The 24,471-nt window shown below is 54.7% G+C and overlaps 9 protein-coding genes across 9 annotated transcripts; 4 read left to right on the top strand and 5 right to left on the bottom strand.

The window, feature by feature from the left end:
* Nucleotides 1–1,021: 1,021 nt before the first annotated feature.
* Nucleotides 1,022–1,969, top strand: C8Q71DRAFT_469020 (uncharacterized protein). Its single transcript, XM_047918742.1, has 5 exons — nt 1,022–1,118; nt 1,275–1,380; nt 1,451–1,523; nt 1,582–1,890; nt 1,946–1,969. The coding sequence occupies exons 2-4, from the start codon at nt 1,334–1,336 to the stop codon at nt 1,831–1,833; spliced, it is 372 nt and encodes a 123-aa protein (XP_047781583.1). The 5' UTR covers nt 1,022–1,118; nt 1,275–1,333; the 3' UTR covers nt 1,834–1,890; nt 1,946–1,969.
* A 352-nt stretch (nt 1,970–2,321) lies between these two features.
* C8Q71DRAFT_721730 (uncharacterized protein) lies at nt 2,322–3,749 on the bottom strand (the record flags this gene model as incomplete). The annotated part of the gene is made up of 7 exons (XM_047921472.1): nt 2,322–2,481; nt 2,538–2,662; nt 2,726–2,893; nt 2,951–3,079; nt 3,142–3,231; nt 3,288–3,401; nt 3,462–3,749. The coding sequence occupies 7 exons, from the start codon at nt 3,747–3,749 to the stop codon at nt 2,322–2,324; spliced, it is 1,074 nt and encodes a 357-aa protein (XP_047781582.1).
* Nucleotides 3,750–4,890: 1,141 nt separating this feature from the next.
* On the top strand, nt 4,891–8,583 carry C8Q71DRAFT_702865 (uncharacterized protein; the record flags this gene model as incomplete). The annotated part of the gene is made up of 11 exons (XM_047920273.1): nt 4,891–5,067; nt 5,119–5,400; nt 5,458–5,563; nt 5,629–5,893; nt 5,948–6,161; nt 6,236–6,590; nt 6,662–7,077; nt 7,155–7,551; nt 7,604–7,825; nt 7,896–8,110; nt 8,164–8,583. 11 exons carry the CDS (start codon nt 4,891–4,893, stop codon nt 8,581–8,583), a joined length of 3,069 nt encoding a protein of 1,022 aa, XP_047781581.1.
* Nucleotides 8,584–9,010: 427 nt separating this feature from the next.
* Nucleotides 9,011–9,724, top strand: C8Q71DRAFT_468939 (uncharacterized protein). The gene is made up of 3 exons (XM_047918741.1): nt 9,011–9,277; nt 9,330–9,443; nt 9,508–9,724. The coding sequence occupies exons 1-3, from the start codon at nt 9,152–9,154 to the stop codon at nt 9,622–9,624; spliced, it is 357 nt and encodes a 118-aa protein (XP_047781580.1). The 5' UTR covers nt 9,011–9,151; the 3' UTR covers nt 9,625–9,724.
* A 211-nt stretch (nt 9,725–9,935) lies between these two features.
* On the bottom strand, nt 9,936–11,100 carry C8Q71DRAFT_703393 (ubiquinone biosynthesis O-methyltransferase; the record flags this gene model as incomplete). Its single annotated transcript, XM_047920316.1, has 4 exons — nt 9,936–10,292; nt 10,345–10,641; nt 10,688–10,792; nt 10,843–11,100. The coding sequence occupies 4 exons, from the start codon at nt 11,098–11,100 to the stop codon at nt 9,936–9,938; spliced, it is 1,017 nt and encodes a 338-aa protein (XP_047781579.1).
* A 447-nt stretch (nt 11,101–11,547) lies between these two features.
* Nucleotides 11,548–12,281, bottom strand: C8Q71DRAFT_468823 (uncharacterized protein). Its single transcript, XM_047918740.1, has 2 exons — nt 12,240–12,281; nt 11,548–12,181 (listed from the first exon to the last, which is right to left on the bottom strand). Exon 2 carries the CDS (start codon nt 12,176–12,178, stop codon nt 11,687–11,689), a length of 492 nt encoding a protein of 163 aa, XP_047781578.1. The 5' UTR covers nt 12,179–12,181; nt 12,240–12,281; the 3' UTR covers nt 11,548–11,686.
* A 432-nt stretch (nt 12,282–12,713) lies between these two features.
* On the top strand, nt 12,714–15,614 carry C8Q71DRAFT_468788 (uncharacterized protein). Its single transcript, XM_047918738.1, has 5 exons — nt 12,714–12,974; nt 13,025–13,454; nt 13,518–14,777; nt 14,837–15,052; nt 15,109–15,614. Exons 1-5 carry the CDS (start codon nt 12,832–12,834, stop codon nt 15,160–15,162), a joined length of 2,103 nt encoding a protein of 700 aa, XP_047781577.1. The 5' UTR covers nt 12,714–12,831; the 3' UTR covers nt 15,163–15,614.
* Nucleotides 15,615–17,101: 1,487 nt separating this feature from the next.
* Nucleotides 17,102–20,442, bottom strand: C8Q71DRAFT_468815 (uncharacterized protein). Its single transcript, XM_047918739.1, has 7 exons — nt 19,988–20,442; nt 19,099–19,928; nt 18,888–19,042; nt 18,699–18,839; nt 18,498–18,647; nt 17,855–18,444; nt 17,102–17,794 (listed from the first exon to the last, which is right to left on the bottom strand). The coding sequence occupies exons 1-7, from the start codon at nt 20,207–20,209 to the stop codon at nt 17,222–17,224; spliced, it is 2,661 nt and encodes an 886-aa protein (XP_047781576.1). The 5' UTR covers nt 20,210–20,442; the 3' UTR covers nt 17,102–17,221.
* Nucleotides 20,443–21,295: 853 nt separating this feature from the next.
* C8Q71DRAFT_468771 (uncharacterized protein) lies at nt 21,296–23,830 on the bottom strand. The gene is made up of 4 exons (XM_047918737.1): nt 23,657–23,830; nt 23,344–23,595; nt 21,610–23,287; nt 21,296–21,548 (listed from the first exon to the last, which is right to left on the bottom strand). The coding sequence occupies exons 2-4, from the start codon at nt 23,449–23,451 to the stop codon at nt 21,523–21,525; spliced, it is 1,812 nt and encodes a 603-aa protein (XP_047781575.1). The 5' UTR covers nt 23,452–23,595; nt 23,657–23,830; the 3' UTR covers nt 21,296–21,522.
* Nucleotides 23,831–24,471: the final 641 nt, after the last annotated feature.

The raw sequence follows: 24,471 nt of genomic DNA, 5'->3' as shown, positions 1-24,471 counted from the left end.
TGAGCCGGGTTTGAGTACTGAGTGATGTTTCGGCATATAACGACCATCACGAAGCACCTACGCAGTACCCTGCTCGATGACAGTGAACAGCTTGAGCTTGATCCCGCAGGAGTAGTGGCATATGAGCATAGATCAACTTCTCAAGTCTTTGGGGGTGCTGTCATATGCGCTGTCTACGACCATCAGCTGATACACATTCATGACTGCCCTGTAACCTTCGTATCGAGTCGCTACAAGCGTTGTGAGCCTTCTTCGGTGTGAGCCTTTGTGGCCCATCTTCATTCATGAGTATATCATCACACTTAGATGACAAAAGGGGGCATTAAAGGCGGAATCTGTGCCACATTTATTGTCAGAAGCCCGGTCTTCGGGCAGCGTCGTGTGATCACAGCTTCCTGTGCTTACTTCGTTTGATCCAAGGACTCCGTGGGCGTTTCGTAGGTTGCAGCTGGGTGCGGGTCTCCAAGGTAGAATACAAAGCGGCCAAGTGTAGCATGAGCGACAATAGAGAGAAGCTCGCAAGCGGCGAGCCTGGGCCAGTGACTGCGAGGATGCGGGGCCAGCGCATATGGGCCCGGGTTGTGATCGCTTACCGTAAGACCACAGCCTTGTTTACTCCAATCAGTCCTTCGGGCAGCGTGATGGGGCAACCAACAAGAGGACTTGTAGTGACCAGTTCATGTATTCCAAGCGTTGACCAACACCGTAGTAATAGGAGCGCAGAGGAGCGACGTCGAGAAAGAGCCTGAGCAATGAGCATCTCTCTCAGAGTTGAGTGGGAGGATCGAACTTGGATCAAACAACGTGCCTTCCCTAGATGGTAACGAGGCAGGCGCTCAAACTCCCGATCGATCTGAGGATGCATTCACCGCCACGGCGCCACCCCCGTTTATGGTACACCAGCCCTGCCAAGACCGTACGGCCGTACTGACTCGACTCCTCCCACAGTGTTGATCGTGCTTCGGCGATTCTGCACATACAAATCAAGCACCTGAGTAGAGCGTTAGTAGTTCTCGCGCAATATCCTTGCGATACTAGTAGAGCCGAAGGCTTCCGACTCGTTGACGACGACAACCGTGACCAGCGGCGGACCTGGGTGAGCTAGACAGCTAATTGAGGTGAGTGCCTAGTAGTTATCGGTCGGTGAACAACGGATGTGCATTGAATTCACCGGGCTCGAACTTCGGCCTTCGGCACCGTCCCGTCGTTTCCCATGCTATTCATGTCAATACAGATACCAAATAAGACAATCGCTCACAGCCTCACCCTCGCAGCCTATTCGTCTGCTTACTGTCGATGACCGACTTCCGCTGAGCGGAGGGATCTTGGCTGAATGGGCGGACGTCGATTGTCAATGAGCGCAGCTCCTGAGCCGCAGCGGTCAGTGCTCCCCGTGTCCTCGCGTCGTACATCGCTCCTGATTGAATTTTCGGAATTGGCTAACCTGTAGCGACCTCACTACGGCATTCGACACCGTGTCCCGGCGTACCCTGCGGTATGAACAGGACATTCAGGACTTCGAGGTATGTCTCACCGTCCATCGTTCTGTATTGTATGATGACATAGGTTGACCGTTTCCAGAGTAGACTAGCCATCAACTTGAGCAACTCGCGTGCTATCGGCACGTTGCTGCAGGAAGCGCAGTCTGCTCTGAAGGTGTGCGGTGTGCTATTGCCCGTACACGCCCGTTTCGGGACAAGGTCTTTCTCGGCCGAGCGCCATCAGCTGCCACCGGATGCATCTGGTCCTGGGAGAGCGCCCGTGAGAGCGCTGCACCGGGTGAAGGGTGCTATCAGGAGAGAGCCTCCTCAGCCGCCTATACGACGGACCTGACAAGCTCGGGTCATCATGGTATGACGTGGTACATCCACTACATGCCATATGAATAGGGTACGCCAGATCACAGGTGATTCAGGCAACATGTGCATGATCCTCACCTACGGAGGATGACTATGTTAGGCTCACCGAGTCACCAGGGTAGCAAGTACGTCGGGCGAACTTGAAGAGATGTGCTGGTTGTGCTGGTAAATCACGATTATTGTAATTCGAATCACGTAGCACTGGGATGCGCGGTGGTACCGGTGACATTGACTATTATTGCCTGAAGCGTCGAATTATGACGGCCGTGGTGGCGTGATGTAGATAAGTAGACCGTAGCGAACGTATGTATCATGAAATGACAATTAGACGGAAATACTAGTGGATAGCGTGCGAAGTAGTCAGCGCGAGTGGTGGCGAGCATCAGAGCAGCGAGAGCAACGAAAGCATGAAGACAGGCAACGAGACAAGCAACGACAATTACCAAATCACAGAATACTAGGCTAGTCCTCACGAATATCTTCGGCGAAGCCACCGGCAGCGTTGTCGGCAAGAGCTTGGATCTGGGAAGGAACCGTAGATGGATCCTTTCCTCGGGCTGAGGGTAGTGTCGATGGTTCACCGAGCTCCTTTTTGTCGGCATCAAGTATGTTCATGAAAAGCCTTGAGAGCCAGGCTCGTCAGAAACGGAGCTGCATACAATCATTAAAACGACGTACTTAGTAACCTTGCGAGGCTCATTAGGGAACATGCCGCGGATGTGCTCAAGGCGATCATCAACCCGGTCCCAGTAATCCTTCACGTTCAGTGTGGACTCCGTGAGGACCTCTATCAACACGCGACGCTGCGAAGGATCATCAAGCTAATGTGAGATGGATAACTACCCGCAACGGGTCATCATACATACCAGCAATGCGAGCCGCGCGCACAATTCGAGCGTTGGTTTGAACATGACAGCGGAGTGCTTGTCCGCGATGTTCTCACACAACGTCAGAATATCGATCTGCAACGCAGCAGCGCGGGTCTTTTTGCTAGCAGTTGACGACTGCATTTGCGGACCTAGGCTCAGCCACAGCTGACGTGTGAGACACGAGTGAGACAACAGAGATGATGTCGAAGATGCTGTACCAACCAGCTGCTTAATCTCCGCACGCCGGTCAGTAAAGCGCTCCTGTATCCTCTTCATGACGATCTCATTCTTGTATGAGTCGCCGCGAACCTCGGCCGTATATCCCCATTGTGGATGCTGCTCAAGAAGGGTCTGCGTATGATATGGTGGCACGTTATGCAAATTAACACTGTGTTAACGAACTACAGGCTCACCTTCATCCGTTTGACAGGCACCGAGTTCTTGAGGTAAGCTGGGAGCTCCGGCGACAGAAGGATCAGAAATGTGTAGAGATCAATCTTGTCCTTCACAAGCAGTTGCATGAGTCAATTTTGTACAGATCGTGAGCCACACATCATACCTTCAATCCCTTTGGCAAGAGCCATTGAGCATCCGCGGGCTGGATGACTTCCAAGTGCTGCTCGTTCTTCAAGAGACGTGCAGCCAACCAAACCGACCGTTCGTCAGGAGAGAGCTAGCATTTGATAGCACATCAAGGTCTGGAACTGGGCCAAACAAGACATGGAAAACGTACGCGAGCAACATCCTGGAGCTCCTGCTGACCTGCTGGCCTGAGACGGACCCGACGCGCAGTTCTCTCTGCATATTGAATAAGATCGTCTTCTGCGCGTCGCTTCTGCCCAGCAGAAAGAGTGCTCAAAGCGGAGTTGGCAGCCTGAGACGGAGCCTCCTCCCTTGTCGCAGCATCCTCTGTTGCAGCAGTATTTGCGGGAGTCGTTGGGAGGTCGGTGGTTGCAGGTTGCGGACTGGAAGGAGCAGATGAAGGCGGAAGTTCCAGCAGGGAGTCAAACAAGTCAGACATCGAGTCTCGGAGGCAAGGAACGACAAGCAGATAAATGGGAAAGAATGTGAATGGAGAGCGGTTGGCAGCAGAGGGCGAGGGAGTTATACCGTTCGCAACGACAAGATCACGTGCATCCGCGGCGCTGTCCTCGCGATGCGCAGAGTCCCAGTCGGCGGTCATTAACTTCGCTTGCAGTGCTAAACACAACGCTCGAGCACGCGACAAACACATGCCGGCGGAGAAGACAGAGCTTCACACCGGAGGTGAGTCCAATTACGTTGAGTCTGAACCATAAACTCACCATGATTTTCAGGGTACTTCGTTGCCGTAAAAGATGATCCGACCGTTTGGAAGTGTGTGCCTTGCAGTGAGAACACATCTTCAGGAAAGATCAGTACATTCCTACGCAATAAACCTGGGCGACACACCAAAACGGTCAAGCACCAAAATGCCGTCAAGGAGTATCTTGCGAAACCTCGTGCACCTCCGCATGCAGGAAGTAATTCCAATAACGCGCCAGGACCGGCGGCCACGATGTCGCTACCGGAGACATTCAGCGCGCACGAGGTTCTCGGAAGATCAGACAGCAATGATGGCTCACCTCGGTACAATCCGTTGGATCACATACACGATGACGGTGATCATGGATTTGTGGACGACGCTGGCCATGAGATTCGCTTGTCTGCGGGTGCAACACCGGAGGAAGACAGCCGTGCGCGCATCCGCAGGGAGGTCGGGAACCTTCTGGGCAATGCCTTTGTTGAACACGGTGATTGGGGTGCCAGAGTGGCTGGGATCGCGGAGTCCGAGTCAGTCATGGATGAAGAGGAAGCGAGGCCGACAATCGCAGATGCTGTAGCTGAGTTACATCTTGCAGGTTCGTACGGTTTGTTCCAGCCATGAGGAAAGCTCACCTTCACTCCATCATCACCAGGCCTTGCCGATGACCCAGAGGATGACGAGAACACGTTCGAGATGCCGCTTCCAGGCTATGAACATGTGCACAGTGACCCTCAATGGCACCCATACACGTCAAAGACAGTGAGTCTCCAGGTGGTATTCACATGATCTGAAGCTGACGACACATGTCATGGCAAATCAGATGTTTATACTCGATTTACTCGACAACTTACCACGGCTGAGGCTTTCTGACGACCATATGAAGGTTTTCATATGGGCGTTGAAAGAATGTGGCGCGTTGAATGTTCCGACATTCACAAACCTGCGTGCACAGCAGGCTCGCCTGACGAAGGAAATGAATATTCAGACCACACACCACGTGTCAGCCCAAAGTAACCACTTCTACGCAAATTGCCCGTCTGAAACAACTCGCCTTGTAAGTCGGTGCATAATGCGGGTCCGTGGATCGGAATTGATAACCCTGCAGGACTTTGCCAACCCATTGGTGCGGCCGCACATGTCATTTCTCCCACGAGTTGGCGCACCGGTCTCGGAGTTCTACGATGGCGGGAAATGTCTAGAATTGGACGAGAAGGCGTTAGACTGTGGTCAACTGATGTGGATGGACAAGGAGAACGCACCGCGTCGCCATTTCTACATCAGAGAGCTCGCACGCCTGCGTGATGGACGCTTTGTCATACCCGTTCGGTTTGTTCAGGACAAAAATGTCGACTGTCTTGATGGTTATCTCGTAGTTCACTATGCTGCAGTAAGCCCGCTGATATTACTACTACACTTCCGGAGTTACTGAAATTACAAATCACAGACTGATATTTTCGTCGTTCGTGATCATGCGCTAATCCGGGTCGAAGCGAAGGAGCTGCAGGACAACGTTGTTGATATAGAAAGGGAGACTGAGATCAGAATTAACGGTGAGAACGTGCATGAACATCGACGCACTTTGCTGCTAACAGAACTTCTTCGAATCCACACCCAGACTCTGCGCCATCATGGGTGGCAAAGAACCGGCACCCTGTCCGGGCAATTGCAGCGCAGCGCCCAGCATATACCGTACGGTTGATGAGTTGGAGTGATGATGTGTCAGGCAACAAGTCTAAGCAATACAACGCGCATACAAATGTCTACACGGCAAATATTAACTTACCGCATGACAAGCTCAAGCAAGAGTATTTTGTTCGATTCTGTTCGACCTCGCAACATGCTTCATCCTCTGAGCAGCTAGAGATACTTGCGAAGGACACGTAAGCACTCATTGCATGTAGACGGCACACGTACTGATTGGGTTGATTCTACAGAGGTCCCGACCGATGGCACACGGCGTATGACTGCGCGCTCCACGAAGAAGTCTTGTTCCGGCTCATTCCTCACGTCTTCCCGGCCGATAACCCTCAGCAGTCAGAACATACCTCACACATTGGTGGGAATGGGAACAAACCTTGTCGCGCTTGCAGAATCGGAGGTACCGCCGAAGAGCGAGAACAAGAGGAGCAATATGAGACGTTCTTCCAGGTAAGTCCGAATGTTTAGATTGACAGCAGCGATAATGACTCAGTTGATCACCTTGTCTTGCCTCGGTGCTGAAGCCGGGACGCCTACGCTCAGCGGAATACACCGTCAACGAGATCAAGTCGCAGCTCTGGATAGCAGGCCTCGGTGTTCAAGACACGATCGATCTCATGCAATCGCACACCGGCGTCAAAGACAAGACTGCACAATACTGGATTGACATCTTGATCAAGAAGGCGCGTGCAATGCAGCAAGAACGTATCACGTCCAAAACGACGATGGATCCCCGACTGAAAGATCGGCGCATCAGCCGTGATCCGCAGGCGAAGCAGGATATTAAGGCGACGATCATGAATGAGATCCAACACGAGCTGCACGAATGGCTGGTCCAGCAACCACCGCACCATTATGACAGCCTTCCACTGGATTCGCGTACGTGCACTCTCGTTCCTTGGTAGTCATGAGTATTACTCACCGCCGCATCTTGTTTCATGTTTTTGAAGCGGAGCGACATGCTCTGCGACCTGGCGACCACTATAATGTCCTCCTCGGTCTCCCTGGTGTCGAGATTCATCTAGATACCCCATGTGAGATCTTGCATACCTTCCTGCTTGGTCAAGACAAGTATCTCTGGCACACGACGAACTCGCCCTGGGACAAACGAAGCGACGAACTCTTCGCTAGCCGGCTACGCGGATCTTCGGTGGATGGCTTATCGTTACCGCCCATTCGAGCCGATTATCTACTCAAATACAAGAATTCTCTTGTTGGGAAACATTTCAAAGCGTTACAGCAGGTCGGCGCTTTCCATCTGTACGGTGGCCTATGCCCCGACATCGTACGCGACCTCTGGAAGGCTACCGGTGAACTTGGTGCGGTGTTGTGGTTCAGTAAGATCCGTGATATGGACCAATACACTGTGAGCACCTAATATGATTTCACGCGGCGTTCTGAGTCTCAGGCTGATCCATTGCCTTCTACGTCATGTTCGATAAGGCTGACCTGGAGATCCTCATTGCAAATGTGCTCGACATCTGGGCAATCATTGACCCGAACCGGATCTTGACGAAGAACAAACTACACATTCTGACTCATCTCATTGCGAACATCAGACGCTTCGGCCCCGCTATCCTCTACTCTACTGAGATCTTCGAGTGCTGGAATGCTATCTTCCGCTTCTGCAGCATTCTTTCCAACCATCAAGCCCCAAGCCGTGACATTGCAGTCACTCTCGCTGACATGGAACGTTTCAAGCATCAGGTTAGCGGTGGCTGGTGGCGCAACTCCACAGGAGAGTACATACGTGCCGGTGACAGTGTCCGGGCATTCTTTAAAGAGAACGTCACCCTTCAGCATCGTCTCGGATGGGTCGAACACGTATCTCTCCCAGAAGGTGAGCCAGATATGGATATGATCTAGATTTCGTTACTTAATCGATTCCGCAGGTTCAGTTAGGCTTGAGGCGCAAGCGAAGCGGTGTCCTTCGAGTTGGGCAGATGCAACACAATCATTGGGCGAAGTTCAGCCACCACCATCCAGCATTTCTCACGCCCCGCCGGCCTCAGCTGCTGCCACGAATTCAGGGACACAGTGGCAGCACTGTAAGTACCTCATATCACAATCCACCGACGTATGCAAGCCGGAATCGTGGGTTTTCTTCAAAGCCAGTCAGGATAGGGCGGCCGCGGCGGGACGTGACGCTCAGGCTATGACCGTAAGTTGAGCCGACCTTATCAGTACGGCTGCCACAGCCTGAGACACTGAAAACTTGCGTTGCGTTACAGCATTCCAGCGTCATGGCTGGTCGTATTTCCAAGATTTTATCTCCCATTGACGGCGGAGAAGCAGTCGCCATCATTAAGCCTTTCGACATCGCTGATAAATGTGATGAATATCTCAATATGCCAGTTCTCACTCCGCATGACGGGCCAGTTTGCTTAGTCGCACCGAAGGTGAGTTCCTCAACACTCCAGAACTGCATAAGGCCGTTCATATATTATGTTAGGATGTCTTGTTCATATTCAATGCGCAACACGACTGCCGCGTGTGCGGCTGTTCCGCAACAGCACCAGAGGCGATTATCCAGGAACGACTTGTCACTGCCCGTACTCGCTCCGCTGTGAAGCACACGGATAAGCCACGCTACTTACTCAACATGCACGCGTTGCACAATGGCGACCTTATTCGTGAGACGTTGCCGCGAAACCTCACCGAACCGAAGTACTACATCGCTCGCGCGTACCGTCAGGCTAAGCACAGCCAAATTGCCCGTGGCCTACACCTAACCGGCACACTTCGGCGTAAACAAGCGGCAGCAAAAGCTGCTGAAACCCGGGCACGTAACAAGGAGGCTCGTGCTCGCGCTGACGCTGCGACTGCGCATTGTGCACCCGAAAAGGAAGGGCCAAGAGTTACAGGTTCGTAGTTGTCCCAATTCGTGTACCTCATTGTCCCTGCATCATCGTGACTGACAGGACATACAGCTGATAGTAACGGCGAGCCCGTTGATCGCCTGGTCAATGATAACGACTCGGATGTAGATATGGAGGAAGCATCGTAGTATCAAAATGATCAATGAAGTACAAATTGCTGCTTGTTCCTACTCACTGTCTGCTACCGCTGCCCAAATCCTGTGGTGCTATGAAGACCCGAAACAGAGATCCATTATACCTCTACATTTTCAGGTCCGCCCATGCTGCCGTGGGCATACGTCAGATGTTCTCTCCCGCGACATGGTCAGGCAATGCGTCGGAGCATGACGACGTGAGCAGGGCCTGCGGAAGACCTCATGCTTGGAGCGCGATGAGATGAGTGCGCTGACCCGACACCGATGCGATGGAAATGTGAGCTACCTCTGAACAATCGGCTCGGCGTCGCCCGAAATTCCCGGGGCATTGCCACATCCGAGAAAAATGGCGGTGTAGGCCTCAGTTATAATCCAAATTGTCGAGTAGCAATACCAACACCAAGCGGATTCGGCCCTAGATTCCACTATGCCGCACATAGAGCAGTCCCTCTCCGAAGATGTCGACTCGCTCGAGTATCTTGACGAGCACTTACCTCGGATTGAAGGAGAGCTCGGTAGCATCACGCGGGTGTACGACCGCGGTAGAGACAAGGTATCTCGATCCAATCATGAAATACACATTATGCTAAGCCTTTCATACACAGGCAGAGCAGCTGATCACCGATCTTGAATGGCTCAGCACGCCCCTCACAGGCCGCCTGCGAAGAACGATCTTCACCGCTTCAGCCCCAGTGAGACCGCGGACAAAGGCGTTACTCGTACGTCCCGTTCTTCGACTGCGGACAATATCTCCCGGGGGCTAACCGCGACTCGCCGCTGCAGCGTTCTCTCTTCGCCTTGGCGTTCTGCGTGGGCGTCTGGTTCACCTGGATCACTCTGGAGGGTGCCGTCCGCGCACATCGTCAACGCCTCGTGTGGGGTGAACGATTGCTGAGCTAAGGGTGAACTCTTCTGGGCATCGGACATTTACTCCATACTCCAATCTCAGGTTTGACACAACGAAACGCCATCACCTCATCCTACCTTCTTCGCCTCTCGCCACATCGTTGAGTTCCTACTTACATATCTAGGCTGGATGCTCCGCGCATAGAATCACCCTTCCACTCGGACTCTACAAGGACGACTGTATTGTATTTGAAATGTCCTGTAATCTCGTACTGCTATCTGTAGATTGGCTGGGTTGTGAACACCGCACACTCGACACGACGGGCTCCATCGTCCGACTCTGTGCAACGAAATCCAAGACAACTTTACTCCAGCGGTCTCCGTACCCAGAACAGGTAGTTGCACCCCTCTCCCCACCTCGCGCCCACGGCGCCGCGAGGGACCAGTGTCCACTCGCCCTTCCACGGGACGTATATGATCCCACGCGTCTCCGCCTCCGTGCGCGTGGGTACGCCACCGTACAGGCGAGAGATCCACGGCCTGCTCTCAGGGGCAGAGCGGTAGTCGCCGAAGAACTGCGTGAGCTCCTCGGGCCGGACGTACTTGGCGTAGGTGTGCGTTCCGGGTGTGACGAGGCGCAGGAGGTGCTCCGCGGCGAAGATGGTGAGTAGGTACGCAAGCGGCGTGCGCGAGATGGTCGAGAGGAAGAGGTGACCGCCGGGCTTTGCGATACTGGCTGAGAAGACGTCTGCGAAATGGGAGGAGAGAGCTCACCTTGACCAGGTCAGCGCAATTGCGCAGGAACGTGCGTGGGTTGTCTACGTGCTCGAGGACCTCCATCGAGCAGACAACGTCGAATTGCCTCGGACCCCGGGTAGCGAGCACGTCCTCCGCGGATGTATGCTCATATGTCAGAGCGCCCTTCCCTCTGCTGGTCGGTGCTGGGGACGTAGATTTCACGGAGAGTGAGTAGTTGAGCGAAGGGTCGGATGATGCATGTGTGGACGCAATGCCGATGTTCGACGCAGAAGCGTCAACGCCGAGCGTGTTCGCGCCGAGTCTGGCGAGGCTCTGTTCAAGTCAGTATCGCCGCGAAGTCCACTTCTTGGGAGCACACCTCACAAAGCAGACCACCCCCGCATCCGACATCTAGGACATTCAGCCCCTTCAGAACGTCATCCGCACTCGCCGCGTCCTCTCCGTCCTCCCTCCTCATTTCAAGCTGCACCGACGTCAGCCGAAGTATAGCGTTGATTGAAGGGTGTCACATACCAGCTTCTCGCGGATGAATTGAATTCTGACAGGGTTCATTTTGTGTAACATTTGAAACTCGCCGCGCTCGTCCCACCATTGCGAAGAGAGGCGAGAAAACAGGGCTATTTCGTCTGGGTTGACTGACGATTGCGAGCCTGTACTAGCGGCTGCCGATACAAAAGCGGCTCGAGACGCATGGTATAGTCGCTGATGTCTTTGAGCAGAATGGTAGCGGATCGCGCGGGAAGCAGGTTTTGGGAGTCTCGAGGGCTTCATGACGCGCTGAGCGTGGTGATTCATACAAGTTGTAAAGCGGGCTCCCGGAGAGGAGGGAGAGACGGTGTCTGTCGCGCAACGCGTTCTGGACGCGCTCCTGCACGTGGTCCCGGCCAGCGCTTGCGGCACTAGGGGCAATGGCTTACACGGACGTGCCGCAGACGATGACCATGGCCCCGACATGCCTTGTTACTTAGAGACGTTGTCCACGGGATGTATGCGTATACAATGCCTCGAGACTTTTGGATGCGACAGCCCCGTGAGTTCGTGATTGTTGTTCATGTTGATCCGTGCTCACTGGCACACTAGGTGCGACTTTCTGCAGGCTCCAACGCAGACTGAGTATGACAGTACTACTACTCGTGCAACAGCGGTGCAGTAGCGGATCTTGGCCTCCGCGATTACCGACTTCTAAACGACATTACACGCGAACCAGCGATGTCATGTCGCTGTGATTTCCCGCCTTCATAGGGAAGGTATTGTGTCGGAGGGAGTCGCCAAGGCGTCGCAATTGATGTCCACAGCGGACACTCAACTCGAAGCGCACTATCGTGAGTTCTTCTTCGTATCCTTTCCATTGAGACTCTCAGCTGTAGCCGGACCCCAGATGTGCATTACCACGAGTCTTGCAGACCCGATGCAGACTGAGACGATATCTCGTGCATATGGCTAGGTCCCGACCGTTCTTGACTCCTCCGAACATCCAGAAGCCATGTGTCGTGCCTGATCCAGGATGCTCCCACTGCCTCAAGATTTCAGGGTGTTGAGTCGGCTTGCATCGCCCATTCGCCATGAGGCGGACGAGCGTGCTAGGAATTCCAGAAGACAGGCCAAAGCCAGGTGGACAGGCTGGTGGTTCTGCTGTGCTCAGACACATCACCACGCCGTTCTCGCGGCTCCGGCGCTGGTGACGAGCATCGTGCGCGGTATTAGTGACCAAGCCTCCTACGGGAATGCCGAGGATATTCATCTTCTGAGATGCTGCACCGGGTCCACAATAGAGCCGTTGGAGGAATTCTTGCGCGTGAAGCAGGCTATGCGCTACAGAGACCATGCTCACCGCGTGCGCACGTCTCATCAGCTAGGCGAAATGTACGGTCGGTGTTGTTTTCTCAGTTGTCTCGCTGGTCTACACTCACTGGTCGTACGTGCTAACCAGTATCGCACATGTGCAAAGCGTTAATGCACAATAAAGTGAGAACAACAGTGCCAAGGACGACGACCCGCGACAACAACAGCATGGAGGTACGACGCGCCTATTGCTCAGACGATTAGGCGCTCATGATACTGACCTCTGTGTAAATCAAGTACAACGATCTGGCTGGCAACAGAAGATCATCGAAAGATTCTCATCTTTCGACGCCGAGTGCCCACGCCGTAGCAAATGGGCGCATACTCTACCGCTGTAGAGTATGCGCCACATTTGCTTTGGCATGTAGTACTTATGCCGACATCCGCACCAGAACCACTGCCGGTGCGACAGACACGCGAGCGGCGACGAGTCTATATCACAGCCACCAGTGCGCTTTGACCACTGTAGCTGGACAAAGCGGAGCACCGCCCTCACGTGACTGGGTTCGTATATAATGGTTGCAACTCGCGGTCCCAGTCGTGGCGCAGTATTGTTCTGGCCTTGACAAGCGTTGTTCTGACCTCACACCGTATTTCTACCCCGCGTTTTGTCCTCATTATCACCCATACTCCCACCACATCACACGACCTCGCGTCAAGATGTTCGAGCTCAGGCTCCTACTACAGGGCGTCATCGTGTTCGTGCTGAGCGTGATACATCTATCACCGATCCCCACTCCTAAACTCATACAACATACCATCCAATGCGCTCAATTGGTTATCAAGTTGCTCCCATCGTCCAGGTGCGCTTGCTCGTTTGCATTGGCCCGAATAAGACTGACGACACGCCTAGCCCGGTGCCGACTATTGGCCCTACCCCAACATGGACCCCCCTCGTGTACGCGAACACCTCGACGGCTGCCTACAGCGCACGTACCAGTGATATACTTCCCGAAGCCGACGACTTGCGGTCCTCCTTCGCTCTGGAATTTTACAACGGCACCGTCGCGCCTATGTGGACCTTGACGGCTGCCTACAGCGTGCGCACCAGTTCTATACTTCCCGAAGTCAACTACTTGCAGTCCTCCTTCGCTCTGGAACTTCACAACGGCACCGTCGAGCCTATGTGGGATGTGCGCCACATGTGGCGGTCTGTCCTCACTGATCTCCAGTCCCTCAGCACGGAGGTCGTGGTTTTATGTGTAGTGCTGTTATGGGTACTGAAGGAGCACCTCCGTGGTGCCCGTGTCCCCGACTGGCTAGAGCTGTCTAACGGTGCTCAAGTGAGTGGAGTATTCGCAGTCTACAATGTACGCAGTTCTGATATTGATCTTTCCGCCCCATAGCCTGGCAAAGACCGATTTGAAGGTGTTCTGGGCCCCGGTTTCCCGTACGCGCGCGATGCCTCGCAGTCGGAGCTTCGCTATTTCAAGGATGCATCCACCTCGACGTCTACCACATCCTCACCCGCAACAACTCCCGGCGCATCCACCTCGACGTCTACCTCGTCCTCACCCGCAACAATCCCCGACGCATTGTATCCGTTGAATGACCCGTCAGCCGAGGCAAGAGAGCCAACACCGAGTGCGGAGCCAGTGAACGTGGATCCGGTTGCCATCGAGCTTGATGACGCGCTGTCGACAGCCAGTACCGACGACGAGGGCGATATTTTCGAGGAGTGCAATCCGGCTGACAACACTGCTGAAGCAAGCCTTCACGACGACGACCTGGACGGTCACGACGATAGCATCAACAGCGCTGGGTGTTTCGTCGTCCACGATGTCCTCGAGATCGACGAACCGATGGAGACTGCCTACGACCCGCCGTCGCCCACCCCTGATCAATCTGCTCCGTCGCCGTCGCCCACCCCTGATCATTCTGCCCCGTCGCCGTCGTCCACCCCTGCTCATTCTGCTTCGTCACCGTTGCCCAGGTCAATGCTCAACCCGTGTGCCCCTGCTTTCAACCCGAGAGCCTCCAGGGTGTTGCGCCCATCGGCCCGGATTACCCCTACAGCTGCTGACCTGCCAACCGGAACCCTGCAGCAAGCCTCCTTTAGTGCTAACAACGCCTATGTCGTGCACTACCCTGGGACATCAATCTATCCGGCCGGAGCAGAATACTTTAATCTACCACAATATCTACCCACACCATCTACCTTGGCATCTACCAGTGCATCTACCAGGGCATACGGAGCAAACTACCCCCAGTACCCTTCTTACACTTTGCCGACTAACTGGACACAAACTATGGCACCTAGAGCAAACTACGCGGCGCACACTCCATGCAGACAAGCGATGATCTGGAACACTACCCTGCCATCCCGACCAAACCACGCGCAGTACACTTCACCTGCACCTGTTGGCTTCGATGGGCTTCCGCACATGGTTCGTTGTAATTCGCCGGAGCCCCTCTATCACATGCCGACCGTTGCCTCCGAGCCGCCCCCCACCTATCCCACGCCGACCAGTTCCTCAAAGCTGCCCTCCACCTATGTTACGCCAGCCAGCGACGACCCGTCGTCTGATCTCATCTATCACACATCGTGGAGCGTGCGAGCTACCCCCAGGCTACTGCAGGCTCTGGATCAATGGGTACCTCCTACTGTGAGTTGTATCTGTTGCCTTTATGGGCCAGCTCTGGTGTGCTGACGAGTTGTTCGCAGGGCCTGCCGATACCAGCTGAGTTTTCCTCAGGGTCTGCGAACGGAAGCGATTCGCAGGTTTGTAGCTCGACCCACTCGTCTCCGGGGTTGCCAACCCGCCCTCTCGATGGTGGCAGCTCTGTTCGCCGGCGCGCTACAGACGGAGACCACGTCGATCAGGATTGTGCGACGCGGCCGCCATGGCCGAGTCCGCTGGATCTGCCTTGCCTGCGCCCGGTAAGCGACTCGAGTTTAACTGCCACGTCTGCAGGCCCCTGACTGCGGTGTCTCAGCTTGTATGCGATGCCGGTCCGCCTGAGAACGTGAATCTTCAGCTTGGGACGTAGAAGATCAAGGAACGACACCTACGGAGCACCCGGTTACCTCAGCATGCCCATGCCCACCCCAGTCAAGCGTCGTTGTCTGGGCATCGCAGCACGGACCATCGCAGCGCGGACCATCTCAGCACGGACCATCTCAGCACGGACCATCACATCACGGACTTAGAAGAACGGACTTAGAAGAACGGAGGCCCCAACTCGGTCAAGCTCAACATCACGTCCTTCCCCGCACCCTCCGGAAGTTGACTAGGGGTCAACCATCCCTGTGTGGTCGATAAATATCACTAGGTCCACAGTGTTGCACCATTGTTACAGTTCCTATACCCTCAAAGTCACGACCTCAGTGACATGCGAATTATACCCAGATACTGTAGCTATCCATATACCCATGTAGAGCCACGAAATCTATCCGATATAAGAGGACCCCTGTCAATTGGGGGAGAGGCCTGATCCCAATCCGGACAAAATCCGGCTAATTTGAGGGGGTATGCCTGATGTAATCCGGACAAAATCGACGTTCATGAGGGCGGAGGCCTGTGTCAGTATCCGGACATGGTTCCCCCAACCTCGCGAGGCCTGATCCTATCCGGACACCTCAGCCGTCCGTATAGCGTCGCAACACAGCCTGAAGCTGACCTACACGTCCCGTGCATGTGCAAGGTCGGCGTCATGACTTCCCTGACGTCGAATGCCGAGCAGCCATATCACGCTGTGCGCGACGAAGACGACTGGCATGATCATTGTCCAATAGCCACCCCATCCGCGCACCGTTGGTGCTCACTTGCCCGACTATTCACCATGAGTTACATGGCTGACGAGGCCTGATCCTGCAATCCGGACACCGATCCGCTCGTACCAAGGCCTGATGCACAGTCCGGACAGCAGCGGAAAATCATCCCTGAGGCCTGATTTAATCCGGACAAATCTGGACACACACGTCCGGACAAAAATGCCAAAATCTCGGGCGGCAGGATCAGGCCTCCCCACCAATAAACAGGGGTCCTGATATAAGTACCCGTCGTAAGAGTGAAGTCAGAGAGATCTTGGCGATATCCCACACAGTCCGTACATGATCATAGATTGTATGCGATGCAAAGTGAGCTTCGTGGCTGTACACTCGGTAGTAGCCTGAGTACTGAGACCTTGAGTATGCTGTGCTAGAAGCGTGTCAAAGTCCACACTGCACGATGAATGCACAGCGATATGTCACCTACGATCACCATGACTAGGATAGACTCAGAAGCAAAGTGCTCTGAGACGTGCTTGAACACGTGCAGAATCATAAATGATGTGGCAAAGACGCAGAATGATATGTATGTGTGACGTTGAGTACAAAAGCAATGATAGGAAAAAGCGCGACCATTGCGAACGAAGCAAGGGAAAAGAAGTGGATAGGCAAGGGGGCGGATTGGCCTAATGGGCGAGAATGGTTTCGATAATACAGGAACGGGGCATATGATTGTAGACGAACGCGAAGGGGAACCAGACGGATCTGACAGAGAAACTAAGGCCTAGTAGTGTATCAGGGAGAAGAAGTCGCCGAGAAGAAACTTTGATGTTGCGATGACCGAAAGGGGACTACCCGTGTTGAGTTTGCTCGAGGTTCCCAGCGGTACGGCGTTGACGCAGAAGACGATGGAGAATAGAAGATGCTGAGCTGCGATGGGGGCAAAGGCGGTGTATGAACGGGGGGAAGAGGGGAATGCGAAATTTGGCGCAAAACCGAAGCTTGCAGGGCGTGATGTGATTCAGATAGCGGGTGGTAACCTCGGAGGCTGGAGAAGGCGTGGCCGTCCTCTTCGTCTTCAACGAGGCGAGTGCGCATCGCGCGACAACTCCCGCGCCGTATCGACCATTTAGATCTTGAGAATCGGAACAACACTTGTCGTTGCTCACACGTGGTGCAAGGGGGGCTTCCAAGCGAAACTTGCTCGAGCTCGTACGCCAGTCAGTATTGCGGCAAATTCCGCGCTCTCTTCTCTCCTCAGCCACACGTCGCCCTTGTCTCCAGCGCAGACCAGCATCCTCTGCTCGCCGATCGCGCCCCTACGTCAACGCGACGCGCTTAGTTGGCAACCCCGAACAAGCGGCGCAAGGACTTAAGCTTGCTAGGTCTAGGCACGGCAGGCGCGGTGACGGTGTCGGAGGCAGGGGGTGTGACCGGAAAGGGGATGCTCTCTGGCGATACGCTTCGCGGAAAAGGCGAAGAAGGGGAGTCCGGAGAGGCAGAGCCGTCGATGAGTTGAGGAGTATCAACGGGTGGCGATGGCGGAAGTGGAGGCGTGCTGGGCCGCGAGGCTGCCGAGGACATGCTCGAAGCAGACGACGTCCGGCCCATAAACATGCCAAGGAAACCACTACCCATGCGTCCTGTCTTGCTGTCCTTGAGTGCAAGTGCGGCGGCGACCGGGTGAGGCACGTATACTCCCGTCGGCTGGACAGGGCCTTGTTCGGAGCCGTGAGGGCCCGAGAACTCCCCAAGATCCTTGGGAATCACGCCGACAGCGGTCATAGCAAGGACGGGATCTACCCAGTCGGCGAACTTCGGAATAGGAGGCTCGGGCATAGGACGAGAGAGCTCTTCCCTAATCTTCTCGAGAGCTTCCTCGTCCATGCTGTCATCCGTGTGGCTACCACCCTGGGGTCCACAAATTGGGTCAAGACTAAGTTAGCGATAGGATTGAATCTGGGGACGCACCACGAACGATGATTCATCTTCACTAACGTCGAAGATTGACTTCCAGTAGTTCTGCCCAAGTTCATGGACAGCGTCGACAGCGGGCAAACCGGCACTGTCCACGATCTCAATGGATGCGCCAACCTGCTCCTCGTGGAGGCCATTGATGCTGAGGATCGTATCGGATACAGCCAATCTCGCTGGCCTCGCTTGGCTGGCTTCCCCAGCAGGTACCTCCAGGTCAGAGGGTATATCCCCGGCTTCCGTAGCAAGCCCTTCGGTATCTTCGGTGAGACTCGTTGTCTGCTTGTCTTGCGAGTTCCCGGAATCGAAGTCGCTGACGTCCGCGCTATAGATCGTTGAAGCGGGAGTCTCAGTGCCGGAAGAGATTACCTCGAGTCCTGTGGGGGAGTCTGCTGGCAGAGCGATGCAAACGATGGGTACTTCATCCACGGTGTCGATTTCATCGTCATCTGTAGGAAGGGGGACCGTGCAGGGATCGGCGTTGTCTGCGACAGGGCTGTCGAACGAGACTTCAGGGATTGACTCGGTCTTCGACGTGGTCGGAATGATAGGCACATTCGCAACTTCCTCGTGCTTGTCAGACGGACCTTCATAGCAGACAGTAAACCTCAAGACTACAGATGAGAAGCAGGTCACGTACTCGGGGTCGTAGTCATATCTTCATTATCATGTTTTCGTTTAAATTGCTGCGCCTCGGCGATCGAGCTGTCCAGCTTGCCTACATCGACTTCGAGGGCGGTCGCGTCGGAGAGCACATCGACATCAGAGGGCCCAGGTTGGCTGACGCTCTCTGCGTGGGCGGTGTCAAAGGGTGTACAAAGTGGATGTGTTGCAGGCGCACCTTCCAAAGTCATGGCGACCTCATGCTTGTCCTCTGGCGCAACTTCGAAGCGATCATCATCGTGAGCTGGCACACCACCTTCGTCCGCATCCACCTCGGAGCTGGGCGAGGTGGGTTGACCATCTTGACCAACAGTAGTATCTGCCACTGAATCAGCGGTATGTTCACGGACCAACCAGTCAAGCTCACCTTGAGTGATAGATGCGGCGAGCTCGTGTCCACCAATCAAAGCGACCTCAGGTTTGATAGCTTCAACGGTGGGCAGAACGAGCCCAGCAACGTCGTCTTGATCAATCTTGGCATGCAGCGCGCATGACTTCTCCTGGTGCGACGGAGTGGTGGCTCTGCAATGGATGGTGTGAGGGTGTCATACATGTGATCGCGAAGAAAGCAAACATACTCTTTCGCGTCAATAGGAATGTTTCCATCTGCCTGGGCTTCTTTGTTTGACTTAGCAACCACGTCTTGTACTGTCGATGCGCTTCGCTTGCCAGATGGGAGACTGGCCACAGGGACCGGTGCCTTCTCCCTGGCCGTGACCGATCGGGACGTCGCACGCATACCAGGAATGAACTTGCGTCCTGATACGTTGCCAGGCTGAGAAAGGCCATCTTGCTTGACGACAGAGCCTCGAACGGTCGAACTTGAAGGAACAGCGGTCCTGTTCCGGAGAGGTTGACGCGTAGGAGCGGGTAGCTTGGTTGGTGGCGGAGCCGTGGTGCGCTTCGTAGCACCGCCGATGTTGCGCGAGCGAGCATGTCTCCCGATCTCCGCGCCGAAGGTAGGAGTAATGCTCTTCGACGTTGGTGTCTTTGGGGCGACAGGGTAGGTCGTCGAGCCATTCCGTGCTGGGGTGCGCTGTGCGGTCTTAGCAACTGTCGCGGGCGTAGGGCGTGGGCGCAGAGGAGGTGCCGGTCTCGTAGGACTGACGCGGCGACTGCTGGAAAGAGGTGCAATCTTGATGTCCTTGGTACCACCACGGGTGTTTGAGTGAGGTACTTGCGCATCTGCCTTCTTGCGACGGGCCTCCACTGTGCTTGTATGGATCGTAGAGCCGAAGGCGACTGTCGAGTTCTTCTGAATGAGAGCAGGCGCAATTACGGATCGCATACGAGTACGGCTATTGATCTCCTCTGGGGCTGCCCCGCTACGCAACAGGGAGGCATTCGTGGGCCTAAGGTACCTTGGACACGCCGGTGGAGCGACGGAGGACGCATCGCCATGGGAAGGCTTGAATCAGGGCCACCATCAGCATCTCAGACGGTATTGAAGAAGCGTATGAGACAAACCTGTCTGTTGTTCGTATTCAACCCGTGACCTGGTGCCTTCTCCGGGAACTGAGCCCGCTCCTGGGTACCTCCGGAAGGACGGTGTGACTCGTGTGCTTCGATTTGTAACGGTTGGGTACCATTGCTTGTGCGTACCCCAGTGCTAGCGAGCCTGATGGAAGCTGTGTCGGGAGGCTTGCAGGTCCTCTTCAGGGCTGGATTCATCGGGGTCTTGAGAGGCATGTTGACGAATAGACAAGCAGAGCGTAGTCGATAGCAAGATAAACGAGTGACTGCAAAGCAAAGAGAGCGACCAAGCAACCGAGAACACAGAGACAGGAAGCGGAGAGAGGGGCACGAGGGAACGAGAGCGACGGGCTGAGGCGGTCATAACTACGAACCTGGAGGCTGACCAGGCATGTTGGCTGACAGTCAGCCCAAGGTGCCGTCTTCTCGGGTCTTTGGTCATGATTATAACCATTGCAATCTATACGCAGAATCCCAGATGAACCCAGGTTGTCCCTGCACGCATGAGGCATCGTGCTCTTGCGGGAGGTACTCAGCATGATAGAGGAACATAGATTCGGCGCTGCCGTTGGCGACCACTTGGTCGGACCGTGATGATTCCTAGGTTTCGACTTCGCACCTTGAAGCCTTGAAATCCCTCAATTGGGCATTGGCATTTGGTAGAGAGAAAGGGAACATCGAGTATGAAACTGCCACAGGCTATCTGTGAGCTGGCGGGATGGCGGGACAACGTCAAGCGCGAAGAACAGGACCTTCCTGAACGGAGGTGCGTATCGGCCTTTGCCGGCGTGCTTGATCAGGAAGCTCGTCACGATCACGTTCACTGTAACGCGCGCGTTGGACTCGCGCCTGCCAGCGTCTTGTCCCTTGCAGTCATCCTCCCTCCTCCCTCTCGTTCGACCCAGCAGAGAATTTTATACGGTCCGCCTCCTATCTGTTTGACCTGGAGAAAGTCCAGGAATACGGTGAAATCGCGTCGGCGGCATCCAATATAGTCGAAGCCGAGGCCAACGTCTTAGTGCAGTCTACTCTCTAGCCTATGTCAGGTTGCGTATATGCGCATTTATTCAGTCCTATGCGACTCTATGGATAAATTAATACTGTACCTGCGCTGTGCGTAGAGTCTTGAACAGCGAGAAAGACAACAGTTAGTCTAGCCTTGCGACCATGGCAGTGGCAGCGCTCTGGCATTCATCTGTATGAGATAATCGCCACCCAGCATGCTACGTATAGATGAACTGTCCCGGACTTTGTCAGCCTGGGCAAAATCATCCCTCACATTCGTTGATGCAGCGATGGGTCACAGACAATCATAGCGATGCTATAGTGATGCTGTAGCGTGCGGAAAGAACTATGCAATGCATCCTCTCTACGACAGTCGTGATCATGTGCAGGATTCTAAGAGGGTTGATACAGTCAGAAACAGTTATACAGGTCCCGGAGCGTATGCAAAGTGAGATGTGTCCCGGATAACGTAGTGCTCGAAGGCCGCGGCGCCGCCTGTGATGATGAGATATACGCCGGGGAGACTAATCTGATCCTTCAAGTTCAGGTTCTAAACCGACGCCGGTGCGGTATTAGCATCGATCAGGACATGGGTCAATGAAGAGACGTACGAAAGGCCTCAAAGGAATACGCGTCAAGTGATGATGAGAAAGCCTCGTATGAAGGTGAGCGCGCCGTCTCATCTCTCGACGCGTCCGAGATGGGGCCTTGCGTGACAGGATAGCTGGGTATATTCGCAAAGGACATGCTTGACGCAGCACCGTACGGATCGGCGATAGCGCCGCTTGCGTGCACCAGCACTGGAAGCGATGGAGGTGTGAGCTGCGTCGATCCCTGCCTAGCGTACTCAGGAATACCACCCGCGTCAAACGTCGCTGACGACGCAGCAGGGTAAGAGCGCATCTCATACGGCGGGTACGTTGGGTCGGCGTACGGCAGCTGTTGCTGCCTGCCCAAATTCGGGGCGGGTACAGGGTACTCCAGATCTGTGCGCAACGCAGTTTGCGGTTGCAATGCCCGTGCCGTATATGGTGGAGGATCTGGTGCGAACATCGGCGGATGACCACTCGCAGGGCTCAACCACGCCTCCTCTCGCTGCTGCGAGTGATCAGGCCCGGGTATCGGTCCCGTATGGGGGTAACGCCTAGCCGAAGGGATCTGTCTCTCTGACGTTGTCGTCCGGCGATGTACGTTGCGCAAGCCCATGCGAACCGGAGCGGCTGGGTATGGTCCCACAGACTGCTGCCAGGGCGCAATTGTTCCCGTGTTTCGCTGGAGACCGACAGACGTCCACAACGGCCTCTCTTCTAGTGCACCTGCCAACGACGAGGAAGAAGTGCGTGCTTCGTACACACCTGGATGACGTTGTTCCGATGATCCATATGCTGGTCCGCTCAACGTCTCTGGATATTGCTGCGGCGTCCTTTGTACTGGACCAGCATACAGTCTAGGTGCCGTGTAGACATCCGGGTGCGGCTGCGTGGTCACTGTAGGACTCTCAGACTGGGACGGCATAGCAGTCCAGTCGTCGTTACTCGAACCAGGTCCGACTTGATGCAATATGTGAGCACGCCATGATGGACGCCGCGAGGCTGGTGGCACGGGCCAGTGTGGCGCCACCGCAGGTCCTGTATAGGCATGCACTTCAGCACCCGAACGCAGATCGGCCATGGTGCTTCTTTCTAAGGTATTGGAAGACTTATAAACGTGCGGTCCCAAGGATTCAAGTGTTCTTCCAATACGAGGGGTATCTGGGCGGATGTTCCTAGGATCAGGTACCCTCCAGTGGTCAGCAACACCCTGGCCATCGCCTCCATGAGGAAGAGCCTGAAAGGTAGAAGAAGGGGATTGAGAAGAGGTGGGCAACAGAATAGCTTGCGAAGGACCCCCAGAACCCGAAGCAGAGACCTTCGTTGTCTTGCGTGGTGCGGTTCGACGCTTCCCGGGAACTCGATCGGTATGAGACTCAGCACGGCTTGTACTAGTCTGTGCTTGCCCTGACGACGAATCCACAATAGATTCTGTAGGTTGTATGGTTCGCGGTCTTCGAGCGGGAGCCTGGGGCCCAGCCGTCTCCGAGGTTTCGACTGTGGCGTTGACTGGTTCGGTGGTCGTTGTCTCAGAACCTCGCCGGCGACGACCTCTTCTTTCCCGTTCTGGAGCTTGTTCTGTCAGCTGCCCGTAGGGATCCGTGGCAAGGACTAGCTGTAGGCTGGCAGCAGGCGGAGGCGGGGTGACCTGTGGCGCACGTCGTCGTTGCCCTAGGGTCGCTCGACCATAATTCTGGAACTACGAGATGAACAAATGTCATTGAGAGTTGTCACGTCGCATGGAATCAGACGTACCCGAGATCCATCGACTACTGGGAGACCCTGCAACTTGCGCTGTAATGCGGGCTCCTTATTGCCCTTGTTGTATTGGGTATCGTCATGGTCACGTCTTCTTTTCGGCATGGTGATTCTTTACCTCCCCAACAACAACCAATGTGCACAATGTTAGAGGAGTTGGGGGTGGTTGGGATATGTTATAATCAAGAAAAGGAGTGTCCCCGGGCGTACGGACCCCCAGCAGAGGCGCACAGCCATGGACTGACGCGTCTAGTCGGACCAGTCACTTTACTGACCGTAGGAGAGCTCAGAGGACGCCGAACATACGCACCTTCCATTTAGGATTTACTACCCAACTTCTTGCACAGGATTGGCCGCATACTCCCGAACACGGCGAGCCACTACCGAGTTGTTAGCTGCCTCATGCGGAGTCTGGATTCGTCTTCCACGTTCATTGGAACGAGTATACAAGGCATGCTTGGAAAATCTACTTGAGGGCATCGCATACACCGAGCGCAGTCTTGGCAAGGGTTTGCAGACGCATAAAGGCAGTTGGCGCCGTGACGGATGGCGGGTAGGCCGGTAGGTCACGTATGAGCCAGGATGCCTATGGCTGTAGACGAAGATGTCCGCTTAAGCAGACTGCTTACGCGGGTGCGGTCTACCCGCGAGTAGTGCGACGACGTTGAATGCACACAATAAAGGATGCCATCAAGATTCTGATGGTTTAAGCCCAGTGTTGTAAGAGAACGCTTCATCGTCAGAAAGGACTGTGAGTCTGTGACATACCTGTTACCATCCTATGGATATGGTGGTCTATCCGTGCCGTTATTACCATGGGCATGCGAGCAGCTTTGTTGATGACCCGGAGGCTGGAGCTACTCAATAGACAGCTCAAGCACTACGTAGGCATGGCATCCGACAAGGGTACCTGGGACACTCTTCATCATGCCTCAGACGAGTACAACAACTGAGGTGAAACCCACCAGCGATAAAGGCGACCACTCTTGCTTGTAGTGTGGACGCCGCCAGTAGCTACAACAGACAACAGAGCGTCGGCCGAGTCCAGAACCGACCCCAGGTTCAGCGGCGAAGTAGGTAATACGCACGAGGTATAGGCTAAGGCTTGTATATCGGTCAGACCAG

Source organism: Rhodofomes roseus (genome assembly GCF_022264815.1).
Source record: "Rhodofomes roseus strain CIRM-BRFM 1785 chromosome Unknown C8Q71scaffold_5, whole genome shotgun sequence".
Lineage (NCBI taxonomy): Eukaryota > Fungi > Basidiomycota > Agaricomycetes > Polyporales > Fomitopsidaceae > Rhodofomes > Rhodofomes roseus.
The sequence above is the reverse complement of the archived record's forward strand: the minus strand, read 5'-3'. Positions and strand labels throughout refer to the sequence as shown.